General features: G+C 42.1%; 1 protein-coding gene across 2 annotated transcripts; it reads right to left on the bottom strand.

Moving 5' to 3' along the window:
• Positions 1-1,226: 1,226 nt before the first annotated feature.
• LOC146494119 (synaptophysin-like) lies at positions 1,227-10,084 on the bottom strand. Of its 2 annotated transcripts, none has more exons than XM_085146919.1 (8): positions 9,815-10,084; positions 7,393-7,458; positions 4,815-4,939; positions 4,335-4,533; positions 4,071-4,262; positions 2,734-2,949; positions 2,347-2,427; positions 1,227-1,842 (listed from the first exon to the last, which is right to left on the bottom strand). In XM_085146919.1, the coding sequence occupies exons 1-7, from the start codon at positions 9,914-9,916 to the stop codon at positions 2,362-2,364; spliced, it is 966 nt and encodes a 321-aa protein (XP_085003045.1). In that variant the 5' UTR covers positions 9,917-10,084; the 3' UTR covers positions 1,227-1,842; positions 2,347-2,361. The 2 variants fall into 2 exon arrangements, with proteins under 2 accessions (XP_085003045.1, XP_085003046.1); XM_085146920.1 differs by having other exon boundaries at positions 1,227-1,824.
• Positions 10,085-12,708: the final 2,624 nt, after the last annotated feature.

The raw sequence follows: 12,708 nt of genomic DNA, 5'->3' as shown, positions 1-12,708 counted from the left end.
AGCTGTACTTTCTCAGTTATCTAGTAACTCGTCACTAACACTCAGTCTTTTCCCTGAACTGTCGCCAAATTCTTCCTTCTTCAGCTTTCATCATTTAACCCTCGTCTTTGCCTTCACTCTCCTTTTCTTCTTGATGATGATGACCTCATTACCTCTGTTCCTTTAACCTTTTCTCTACCACTTCATCCAGTTACTCCAGAATTCCTCTCTTTCAACATTCAACATTAGCCATTTGACTTCAAGCATCAACATTTAAAATCGCTGCTCTCACCTTTCTTTCTCTCTCACTGCCTCCTAACATGCCATCCCCCTCTCCTCTTTCCTTTGTCTTTGGCTAACATAGTTTTCATTGACTCCCTGTAGGCCAGGGGTGGGCAACTCCAGGCCTCGAGGGCCGGTGTCCTGCAGGTTTTAGATCTCACCTTGGGTCAACACACCTGAATCACATGATTCATTCGTTACCAGGCCTCTGGAGAACTACAGGAGCTAATTTAGCCATTTAAATCAGCTGTGTTGGTTCGAGGACACATCTAAAACCTGCAGGGACACCGGCCCTCGAGGCCTGGAGTTGCCCACCCCTGCTGTAGGCCAACAGCGCCAAAGGCATTTGTTGCCAGCCCGGGCCTGACAGGCATTGACGACTCGTTTGATTTGGCAAAGACTTTTTGCCAGATGCTCTAGTGCACAGGTGTCGAACTCCAGACCTCGAGGGCCGGTGTCCTGCAGGTTTTAGACGTTCCTGCAGGTTTTAGACGTATCCTTGATACAACACAGCTGATTTAAAGGTAAATAACCTCCTCAACATGTCTTGAAGTTCTCCAGAAGCTGGTAATGAACTAATCATGTGATTCAGGTGTGTTGACCCAGGGTGAGATCTAAAACCTGCAGGACACCGGCCCTCGAGGCCTGGAGTTTGACACCCCTGCTCTAGTGGGTGCGGCACTATGGCGTTTGGCCAGATTTCAAACTACACTCTCTTCTCAAAACGATTTCTCTTATTTAATCGCAATAGTTGACATTTTGTTTGGACATTTTCTACTGACAGCCACATTATTCTACATAAGAACAAAACACATACAAGAGTTTAAGGTGGTCTCTACCAGGAGGTGGTCTCTCCTGGTAGAGACCACCTCCTGGTAGAGACCACCTTAAACTCAGATTCATTCTTTAAACTTTTGTTGAAAAGAAGTTTAAAACTCAAAAATGACAACCAGAGAAGAGCAGAGTTCATAACAGATCAGTTTATTGAACTTCCACAAACAGCTGACTCAACAAAGAGAGCGCAAAAGCTTGTTTTTAAATGTGTCAAACTTTATTTTATTACACCATTAAAACTCATTCAAGATTCTGGATCCATCCTTATACTGTTTAAAAACACGTTTTAAACTGTGCACAAAACAAATGCAAAGCATAAATACTCTTGCAAAGGTCTAATATGATTGTCTGCGAGTTCATGTTCATATACGATTCAGTAACCATATAGACTGCAGATACATTCAGATAATAAGCAGGCAGAACACCATTATCATATAGATATACACCATACAGCAGGTCATGTAACAGTGGATAGGGCAGATTAGTACTAAATAAGAAGTAGTTCAGTATGTATTATATATTTGTTCAAAGTGATCTATTCAATACAACTGATTAATGTGTGTAAGTCCTATCAGCACTGTCACTGGTTACAGGTTAGCTTTTATTAATCATTTATACATCAGTTTGTTATAGCGAACATCTAAACCTCTTTTCCCTCATCGATCTCCATGGAGTGTTGCATTGTGGGTAGATTGCAGGCGGCTCACTGTTGGCTCGTTACGACGCTTCCTGTGACAGAGACACAAGCTGGAGACATTTTCTCATATAAGAGCTACTTCTCAAATTATCACGACCTAAAATTTTTTAATGTTTTGCGTCAGGGAATTAAAAAAAAAGCATCATTCTGCAAAAAAAAAAGATTAAATATTTTGCATCAGCATGATTTGAATGAACATATATTTGTACAAGAATACACACCACACGAACACGACACTAGGCATATTTAACTGTCTCTGGATGCAGCTCGCTAACCTATTATGCTAGCTAGTTGATACCTTTGCACTCCAGCTTTTAGTTCAAACATGAAAACGTCTGGTTCCAAACAGCAGACAGGACAAGACTAAAATCTTAAAATCAAGTTTTATTCTTTTAGTGCTACAGCGCCCCCTGGTGTGTGGATGCTCTAGTTCCTGTTTTTTTGTTTTTTAACAAGAAACAAGTTACTGATTAATCAAGAAGAAATGAATTCAAAGTGCTATACTCTATATAGTGCCACAGAAAAAATATACTAAACATACTTCACTGACTCACCCTCTTCCTCACAGCTCACATGTGATTGGAGAAGGAAGTTGGCGCCCCCTGCTGGTTGGAGCCCTGACTGTACTGCACGTCCTGGAGGAGGCAAGAAAACAAAAACCCGGACATATTCAGCCTGTAACTAATCATTATTTTCATTAGTTCGGTTTATTTACTTAACTGAAGGCTGGAACAATGAAATGTTTGGATTGCAGGCAAGTCATCAGGAGCCAAAATAAAACATGCAGAGCGACCCCTTGTGGCAAGAAAGCAGTCAAAGGTAGCTAGCTAATCAATCTTTGATTAACTAGCATCACATCATCTAGTCACAGACCTTCAGGTGTGCGATTACCTGCTGCAGCATTTTGTTTCCTGAGCATTAGCTCACAAATGTCTTCTCACCTGGGCATATCCCTCCTGGCTGCAGTCAGGTGGGTAGCCTGCCTGTTTGTTGGTGTATGTTTCTTGTTCGTTGGCCCCCTGCTTGACGTGGGCGTCAGGTGCAGCAGGTTTCTCCTGAGGAGGCGGAGCCAACACGGAGTCAGCGATGATGCCCGTCTCCCTATAGATGAACCAGAGGTTTCCCGCCCACAGGACCAGGTTAATGAAACCAAATGCCTGAGACGGGAGACAGTGAAGGTCAACCTTGGAGTCTCTGTTTAGATGTAGATTCAAAACTTTATCAACACAGAAAAGAAGAATAGAATAGAAAAACCTTTTATTGTCATTGTACAAGCACAATGAAATTATGGGACATTACGAAACATCTTAACAAAGAACGTTCTAAAGTCCTCAAATTCAAATTTCTGCAGATTTTTGTTCCTAGAGTTGCAGTTTCTCTAATGGCCACGTGAAGCCCACTCCAGAAACTAGTCAATCCCAACAGACTTCCATGTTAAAACACCTTTGCAGTAGAAAATATCATGTTTACAAAAGGGTTTAGTTTCCATAGCCAGTTTCACCTTTTATAAATGTTACTGGGGAGGAGTTAAAAAGAAGTATCATTGTTTTAAATTATATTATGGCTTCAAAGTATGAATGATCGCGACTGAGGCCACACTGAGTGACAGGTAGGACCAGCAGTTCTTCAGTGTGTGTCGCATTAAAAGACAAATTGTGTGTCGCACTCGGGTGTTTTTGGATGCACAGATATTTGTGCCTCAAAGCTCCTTTCTTTAGTACAAACATGAGCTGAAATAAGTAAATGTAACATATTTTCAGAGATTAGTCTCATGATGCCACAGTCAACATTACCAGCTACTCTCCAGTGATGTAGCAAGGGTTTTGCCATGTCAGCATATTTTCTTGCTATGCACCCTGGACATGGAGTAATTTACAGGTCTGTCTACCTGACACTAAGCCATCTCACTTTTTCTGTCTCTTTATAATAGTGAAGTGAAATCGTACATAAATGTCAGCAGTAAGCTTCATTTGTGATTGTCGGTGGCGTCAGGAGAATGTCAGGAGGGTGTGTCAGAGGATCTCTGCTGATCAGTTAAATCGGTTTGGGCAGCGTGTGCAAGGAAAGCTTGATCCTCATTTATTAACCATTTTGATATTTTCAGTTCAATAATTGCAGTTTAGTTAATGAATCACATTTGAAAATTGTGGCTTCTTTGTTTTGGATGTTTCTCAGTGATATTCTGTGTTTTATTGGTCAGTACTGACTCTCCAGTGTTGGCACCAGTAAGTTCTGAGTTTCCCCGTCCTGATGTGCCCAGGCCCAGTGAAAGTCTTACCACAGAGGTGTTCAATCCAGACATAACCGGGTCGTGGACTTCACGGCATCTGTTCTCATCATCTTCACAGGCGTTGATCATAGTGATGACTTCATCCGGGTTGGTCGCAGTCTTCACGTTGGACAGACCTTTGGCCCAGGCTGCCGAACTCACCAGCCACATGAAGGCAAACACTCCGGTGACTCCCAGGTCCTGAAACGGCACAAAGACGGAGTGAGGCGGGTTTTTCAGAGGTCAGCTGGGAAGTTGGGTGGCTGTACTTACGATCAGTGGGCCCTTGTTGTTCTCCTTGTACTTTTCAAAGAAGAAGACGTAAATGGTGAGAGCCGCCATAGAGTACAGGAAGGCGAAGACGCCGATGGTGACAAAGAATTCGGCCGAGGAGGAGTAGTCGCCAGTCAGGAAAACCCGTTCTTTATACTCAGACTTACAGGTGGGGGCATCAAAATACTCCTGGTGGAGTCTGACAGAGGAGTTTAAAGTTTCCCTGTTAGTGAAGGTGAACTTTCACCAAAGTGATAAACAATAACACGCAGATAATAACTTCAGAGCTTTGATGTTCAGAATGAGCCCAAAACACCTCAAAGCTTTGAAGAATCACTAAAGAGGCACAAAAACACCCAGGAGGGCTGACTGATGTCATTTAAATGAACCAGGATGGTGCTGCATCCTCCGAATACTATTTGAAAGAATTTTAAATAGGTCAAAGTTAGTTTCAGAGTTCACAGAGTTTTTTGTTCTGACCTGAAGGGATACTCAAACTCCACCTCTATACTCAGGTCGCTCTGCACCCAGCTCTTGCACTCCACAGCAATCTTGAACATCCCGGAATAACTGCCACAGGTGGAGAAGGCGAAGATGGCGAAGAACTGGAAGAAAGAGCAACAACGCATCACAAGCTGTGGAAACAGCTCACAGTCAGAGCTGAGCCTGAACTGCAGTAGGCCTCTGCATTTCATTTTTACTTTTGTACTAAAAAGGCTTTATTTAAACATGTTAAAATCATATAACAAACATAAGAAAAACAAAACAATCATGATAACAAAAATGATTGTTTTATTCAAAAATGAGCAGAAAGACACATAATCTTAATCCCACTACAAAATGTTCTGTGCTTTTATTGGAATACTTTCCGATAATAATTAAAAATCAAAAATAATTAAAAAGACTAAAACGAACAGTGACACTAAACGTATAAATAAAATGCACTCAAAACTATAATAACTGATTGTAGGCGTGCTCACTGAAGGAACAATCCCATTGAATCTTCTTTATTTAAGCCTGTTGTTTTTTCCATTTTGTCTATTGTGTGTCTTCAGTTCGTAACAACAAGTTGTGTCAGAGAGTCACCCAGGGCTTTTGTACTTTTGACAAATTAATTCAGCTCCTACAGTGGAAAAGAAAACCTCTGGCAATGTGACAAATTAAAATCTGAATACTGAAGAATCTCTGACATTATTGTGACAACTGGCCTTTTAGCAGTTGGTGCAAAAATCCAAATTTTAGTTAGTCAAACTTTACTTTGTAGATTCAACAAAAGAAACTGGAACAAACGGGTTTTTTCGACAAGCTGCAAGCATCAAACAACACTGATTCATCCCTTGTGTTGAGTGCATTTGTATGCTTGAATGATTCATATTAGGGATGCACCGATACCACTTTTTTGGAAACGAGTACGAGTACTTGCATTTCAGTACTCGCCGATACCTAGTACTTAATAAAAACATGATTTAAATTTACAGGTAACAGCTTTAGTCCTATAATTTAACAAAAAACAAACAAACAAGGGACTAGTTTGGAATTAAGAACATTTATTTAAAATGAAAAGCATGTTGTATGCAACATATTACAGAATAAATAATTATAAAAAAAACTAAATTTAATTTTAAATTTGTTCGTCTGTTTCTCTGTTTAGACGTCTCACTAGCACAGTCACAGCTGGGATGACATCAGAGGCTAGTGCGTCGTAGCTGCTCACTTTTTTAGTTAGTTCCTCAAAGGGGCGAGGATGGCAACAGTCGTCTCCATAAGAGCCCATTGGTGAGCGGTGAGATAGTCAGGGAGTTCGTGCTCGGACACGCCCAGCACTCGCTTTTGCTCAATGAGGGACTGGAGCATGTAATACGGCTCGGCGCCTGTGATTAACCCCTTACATGCCGCTCAAACATAGACAGGTCTCAGACCGTGGTATCGGTCCTCGGCATCGGGGGACTTTTAACGAGTACGAGTACTTTAGAAAATGTGGTATCGAGGCCGATACCTGATACCGGTATCGGTGCATCCCTAATTCATATTTATGTGTTAATTAGTTTAAAACGAAAAAAAAACATTCCTCTGAAAATGGTCAGGTAAGGGGAAACAATGCGATGTTCAAAGAAAAACGGGAGAGGCCGCGGGAACTACAAGAAGTGTGGGGTGGCTCAAGACTTTTGCACAACACTGCACTTCTTTAATATGATGCAGCTTATAAAGGCTGTACTGTAGGTTGGGTTTCTCCTTTTCTCCTGTCTTCCTTCTCTCACACCAGCCAGTTGTGGCAGAGGGCCCCGCCTCAGAGGTTTCTTCCTGTTAAAAGGGAGTTTTTCCTTCCCACTGTCACCAAAGTGCCCATAGGGGGTCATATGATTGCCGGGGTTTTCTCTGTATGTATTATTATAGGGTCTACCTTACAATATAAAGCGCCTTCAGGCGACTGTTGTTGTAATTTATATAAATAAAATTGAACTGAATCCTCCTCATTTGCAGTTTATAAAGAGTTTAGAAGAAAAAGAGTCCAATTAAAAAACACTGGTAGCAGGAAGAACTACAGAGTCTGCAAAAAGACATCAGCGCACCATTAAGTTACTAAGTTAAATTATTTAAAATACTGTCAGGTTTTGCCCCCTTAAATTTATACAAAGTTATCTGAATCTGCAGTGAAACGCTGTCTTTTCCACAGAGGAAGATAAGAAAACGTTTAAAGCCACCACCCTCTCCCTACAGCGCCCCCTGCTGTGTGCTGGAATCTACAGTTTCTGTGTAACAAGTAAGCTCGCTCGTTAAAACCTGCATCATAAAAGCGGCATTCAGAATTCTACAACAAACTAAAAATGTATTGATATAGACCATAGAAGTGTCTTTCATGTGTGTGTCCACAGTCCTGTGTTATGCAGATGTGCATAAACTCTTCATATGATGATACTCGTGTTTTCCCGTAGGGTGAATCATTAAATTCTGCCTGTGATGTTTCCGAGCTTTAAACATCAACGTGAACTCAGTTACACAGTGCATCCGTGCTGTGGTTGCAGCTTTTGTGGTGCAGCTGTTGGTCTGATGGACTCACCCATTGTAGGACCTTAATGAAGCCCAGAGGAACCTTCAGCACCCCAAACCGACCTCGGGTCACCAGCTGCAGACAGACAGATAAAAAAAAGACACGCAGCAGGTAAAATATTTTCATTTTAGCAGCATGGTGAAAAACAGAAAGACTAATGACCCACTGTTCACGTGCACTTTTATTCAGGGACGTCAGATCAACAAAACACATTTTTAATGAAAGCTTTCAGTTAGTTCATCCAAACCCAGCATCTGTTTACATTCCAGATGTAGGGTCAAAATGATAAACTTGGTCCAGCTGGGCACCTGTAGACTCACCTTTAGATCCAATTAAAAGAATAAAAGGGATGGTAGTGGCCAGGTGATGAGCGGCGCCTGGTTTCCTCCAGACAGTTCAATCTTTATCTCATCAGACCAAAGAGTTTTGTTTCTCATGGTCTGAGAGTCCTTCAGGTGCATTTTGACAAACTCCAGGTGGGCTGTCATGTGCCTTTTATTGACGAGTGGCTTCCAGCTGGCCACTCGACCATACAGGGCTGATTGGGGGAGTGCTGCAGAAATTGTTGTCCTTCTAGAAGGTTCTCGTCTCTCCTCAGAGCACTGCAGGAGCTCTGTTTGAGGGACCATCCCTCCCTGATTAATGTCCTTCTACCCTGATCACTAAAATTGGTCGGGCATTCATAAGAGACACCATAGGAGGGAGAGTCCTTCTTCTTATGGTTGATGTAGACTTCTATGCTCTTTGGGACCTTCAATGCTGCAGAAAGAACTCTTAGCACAAATCATAGGGTTTGTGCACATACGCAAAGTATATAGTGTAAATATAGATTAAATATGGTGTAAATGAGGTGCAGGGCCACCAGACCTAAAATTTTGGGTTGAATATAACTGAGTATTAATTCCAGTCTTTATATCATTCAGTGTATATTTGTCATAAAAACAAACCACCAGCTTCTACATGTATCACAAACACACACATCACAGTATGAGTACCTCATATACTCCACATGCTCTTCTCTCTTAACTTCTCTATAAAGCACAAAAACAAATTGTTGCATAGTTGACGTCACCAGTTCATGGTCATTCTGCGCAAACAACCCGGAGCGAGGTCAGAAAGTACCGGTAACGTGCTCCCCAGCATCCATCGAAACTGTTCAGAAAAGCGTCTATTTTAACAAGCGTAGTGTCACATGACGAAGAAACACCTGCAGCTGAAATTCAGTTCATAAGGAAGTTCATTCAGTTCATCTGTGCTGCATAAAAATGTTAGACTTTGGTCCCCAAGAGAAAACCGTGACTTAAACACATAGTGGACTTCTTGTAAGGTGCCCACACACGACCACCTTAGGACTATGAACATCCAGTGTGACGCAGAGGATGGCCTCCATCAATAGTCACTGTGACTGTGCTGCTTGGACGTTCGGGTTGGTTGGACGTAATGAGCAGTTATGTGAGTTCCTGTCGCCTTTCTATCAGCTTAAAGCGTCCTGGTCATTCTCCTCTGACCTCTGCCATCAACAAGGCCTCTCACTGGATGTTTTCTCCCTTTTTTTAGATTGTTGTCTGTAAACCTTGGAAATATCCATGTGTCAAAGTCTCAGCAGATCAGCAATTTCTGAAATACCAACATGGCTCACACCAACAACCATGCAACACTCAAAGTCACTGAAATCACCTCTCCTAGACTGGATTTCTTTAAACATCAGCTTAGTTTTATTGTCTGAAAATGTTTAGTTTTAATTTAGTTTTTTTTTGTTTCAATGTCAGTTTTAGTCTTTTTTTAAAATACGTGATTTGGTTGTGCTGCAGGAAGTCACTGAGTGTGTGCAGGAATGGGAGGGGGCTCTTGTTGTTGTTGTTGTTAGGGAGCTGGAGAGTGAGTTGTACCGGAGGACAATCCTCGGGACTAACGGCCCGTTTTCTGTACCTCCTCAATAAACCGTGGTGAGAACAAACCGTCTGGTGCTCGAGAGCTTGCGAACGTTACAATATATAAGCACAGCATGAAAGATGGGAGCTTAATGCGCATCACCGCGGTCAATGATCCGGCTTACAATTGTTTACCTTGAAAGCTTCAGCAAAATCCTGAATGCATCATTAAATCACACCTTAAGCTTTTTCGCGTTTGCTTTACTTGATGATTGATCATGATCAATTTGGATAAAAGCTTTTGATTATTAGAAGAAACAAATATAATCGTGTTTTGTCTGTTCGTTTACACGAAGTCTCGAATCAGTGCCTTTGAAAGGAAACAAACAGAAAAATGTCGTTATATCTTTAATCGTTTTATTTTCTTCCTGTCATGCCCAAGTGGGCACATTTCCGTCTTGAACGCAGCTCCTTTCTTCCGTCGTGTAGTTTTTTTTTATTTTTTTATTTTATTTTTACCAGTAATCCAGTTTTTTGTTTCCATAAATGAGCACACTGACCGTATTCACTGCTTTCTCCAGATCCCTGGTGTCGGGTAATGGGGTCTTCCATTGGTTTGGCTTCGAAGCGACTCCTTGGGTGTTGGTTTTCGGTGCAACCATGCTGTATCATTAGCCGGTGTAGTTCTCCAGTATGCAGGATGTAATGTGGGTGTGGCCGTCTTCGGGAGTTGATGCTGGATCCAGTGCCCCCCCCCCCCCTCCCTCCCTCCAAACACCTAAACAGTTCTGTGTTTTTGCAGGCGTTGATCAGAGTTTTCCTTTTATTCTGATTTTTTCTGTGATGCAGTGATACAGCTCAGCAGGGGCGTTTCTAGGATCACACTCAATCATAATGTGCCGTGCAGTTAACATTAAAGGACGGTTCCGTTTTCAAACATAGGCTGTATCCCAATTCAGGGTCTGCAGCCTTAAAGTAGCAGCCTCAACGATCCTCAAGGGCCTCGTACTTAAAGACCGCTAAGACCGGAAGTGCGAGGCTTGTGAAATGGGACGGTCTAGCCTCCGTTGCGCTGCCCAGGTTGCCTAGCAACCATGATACTAACAGCCGTTTCATACAGCTTTGTTTGACAGAGATGAAGGAGAAAATCTTTTGTTCATTTGTTTGTTTGTTTCTACATGAGCTTTGATCATTCTCTGTAAGATTAAGCTCAGCTATTGAACAGCGTATATTTTAAAGTAAAGGCTTTAAAACCAAGTTAGTACAAACGTCACTAATGTCACATAACTTTGCCGACATGTGGCCAACAGTAATGTTTTAATGTTCTTCATTATTAAACATTTGCACATAAATAAGTGACATCATATTCAGTACTTACTTAAAGTTTACTCTTCGGGCGCCCCTCATCCGCTGTTTTTTTCGGCAAAATTATCCACACCCACCGCCGCACTATGCATTCTGGGATATGTTGGGCCACGAAGTCTACACCGCCACGTCCTTAAAATTCAGGGAAATGAAGGACGCATTTGAGGGCCGCATTTCGAGCAGCCTTTGAATTGGGACAGCCTTCGTCGCGTCGCTGTGATGTAATCGGCCTTAAAATGCGGCCTTTAAGGCTGCAGACCCTGAATTGGCATACAGCCATATTCTGCCTGGTCTCACCAACCTCACATTACTGTGTTACTTTAAAAAGCAACTTAATCAGAGGGATTAACTATTGTAGTATCCAAAAAACATGTAGATCGAAAAATCAAAAATTCAATATAACAGTGCTTTAGGCTCGACCTGTTCATCAATAGATAATAAAAATATTTAGTCAGTGAACTTTATCACATGATGAACTTGAGTGGCATCCCACTATTAATCCATAGACTTTAAAATGATGTTGGCTCACCCTTTGCAGCGATAACAGTTTCAACTCTTCTGGGAAGGTTTTTCACAAGTGTTTATGGGAATTTTTGACCATCATTCCAGAAAAACATTAGTGAGGTCAGACACTGATGCAGGACGAGCAGGCCTGGTTCACAGTCTCCGCTTCAACTATTCTGGTGGGTCCAGGTCAGGACTCTGCGCAGGCCAGTCATATTCTTCCACACCAAACTATCTCACCCTTGTCTTTCTGGACCTTGCTCTGTTCACTGGCACGAGGCATGTTGGAACAGGACCACCAGACTGATGAGTAGAGTGATTCGTCACTCCAGAGAACATGTCTCCACTGCACTAGAGTCCAGTGTGCTTTACTCACTGCATCTCACCCGCTGATGTAAGGCTTAGGTGCAGCTGCTCAGCCATAGAAACCCATTCCATACGGACGTTTCTTGAGCTAATCTGAGGGAAAATAGGAGTTTGGACGTCTCTGCACCTAGTTGGTGACCTCTGTGCGCCTCAGTACCTGCTGACCCTGTTCTGTGATTTTATGTGGTCTACCACTTCATGGGTGCTGTTCAAAAGTCACTTTCACTTTCATATAATACTGCTATCAGCTGACTGGAGTATTTAGTAGAAACAACATTTCATGGCCAGACTTGAGTCTGGTTCTGCTGGAGGTTTCTTCCTGTTAAAAGGGAGTTTTTCCCTTCCCACTGTCGCCAAAGTGCTTGCTCATAGGGGGTCATATGATTGTTGGGTTTTTCTCTGCATCTATGAAGCGCCTTGAGGCGACTTTTGTTGTGATTTGGCGCTATATAAATAAAATTGAATTGAATTGAATTGAATTGAATTGTTGCACAGGCGGCATCATATCACAGTACCACGTTGGAATTCAGCAAGGTCAAAGTGAGTCGTTCTTTCACGAATGTTTGTAGAAGCAGTCTGCATGCCTGGGTGCTTGATTTTATACACCTGTGGTCCTGGAAGTGACTGGGACACATCAGAATCTGAGCAACGTTTCCTGCACCCTGAAGAATTAAGGTAGCACCAAAGACAAAAGGAGGTCCAACAGGGTACTCGCACTTTGAATGGTCAGAGTAGAAAGCACTATATAGAAGTATTGGTATAAAAGTAGCTGTCCATTTGCCAAGTATCTATTTAAGCGTCTACAGTGGGGCAAAAAAGTATTTAGTCAGCCACTGATTGTGCAAGTTCACCCACTTAAAATGATGACAGAGGTCAGTAATTTGCACCAGAGGTACACTTCAACTGTGAGAGACCGAATGTGAAAAAAAAATCCATGAATTCACATGGTAGGATTTGTAAAGAATTTATTCGTAAATCAGGGTGGAAAATAAGTATTTGGTCAATAACAAAAATACAACTCAATACTTTGTAACATAACCTTTGTTGGCAATAACAGAGGTCAAACGTTTACTATAGGTCTTTACCAGGTTTGCACACACAGTAGCTGGTATTTTGGCCCATTCCCCCATGCAGATCTTCTCAAGAGCAGTGATGTTTTGGGGCTGTCGCCGAGCAACACGGACTTTCAACTCCCGCCACAGATTTTCTATGGGGTTGA

The sequence above is a fragment of the Neolamprologus multifasciatus genome, chromosome 20 (genome assembly GCF_963576455.1).
Source record: "Neolamprologus multifasciatus chromosome 20, fNeoMul1.2, whole genome shotgun sequence".
NCBI classification, from domain to species: Eukaryota; Metazoa; Chordata; class Actinopteri; order Cichliformes; family Cichlidae; genus Neolamprologus; species Neolamprologus multifasciatus.
Note: the sequence above shows the minus strand (reverse complement) of the source record. Positions and strands in the feature narration are given on the sequence as shown.

Coding starts and splice junctions, on each gene's coding strand:
- LOC146494119 (XM_085146919.1), bottom strand. CDS start 9,916: ATGGTTGCACCGAAAACCAACACCCAAGGAGTCGCTTCGAAGCCAAAC. Junction 2,950..4,070: donor CTGGATTGAACACCTCTGTG/GTAAGACTTTCA, acceptor CTCCCGTCTCAG/GCATTTGGTTTCATTAACCT. Junction 2,428..2,733: donor GCCAGGAGGGATATGCCCAG/GTGAGAAGACAT, acceptor TGCCTCCTCCAG/GACGTGCAGTACAGTCAGGG.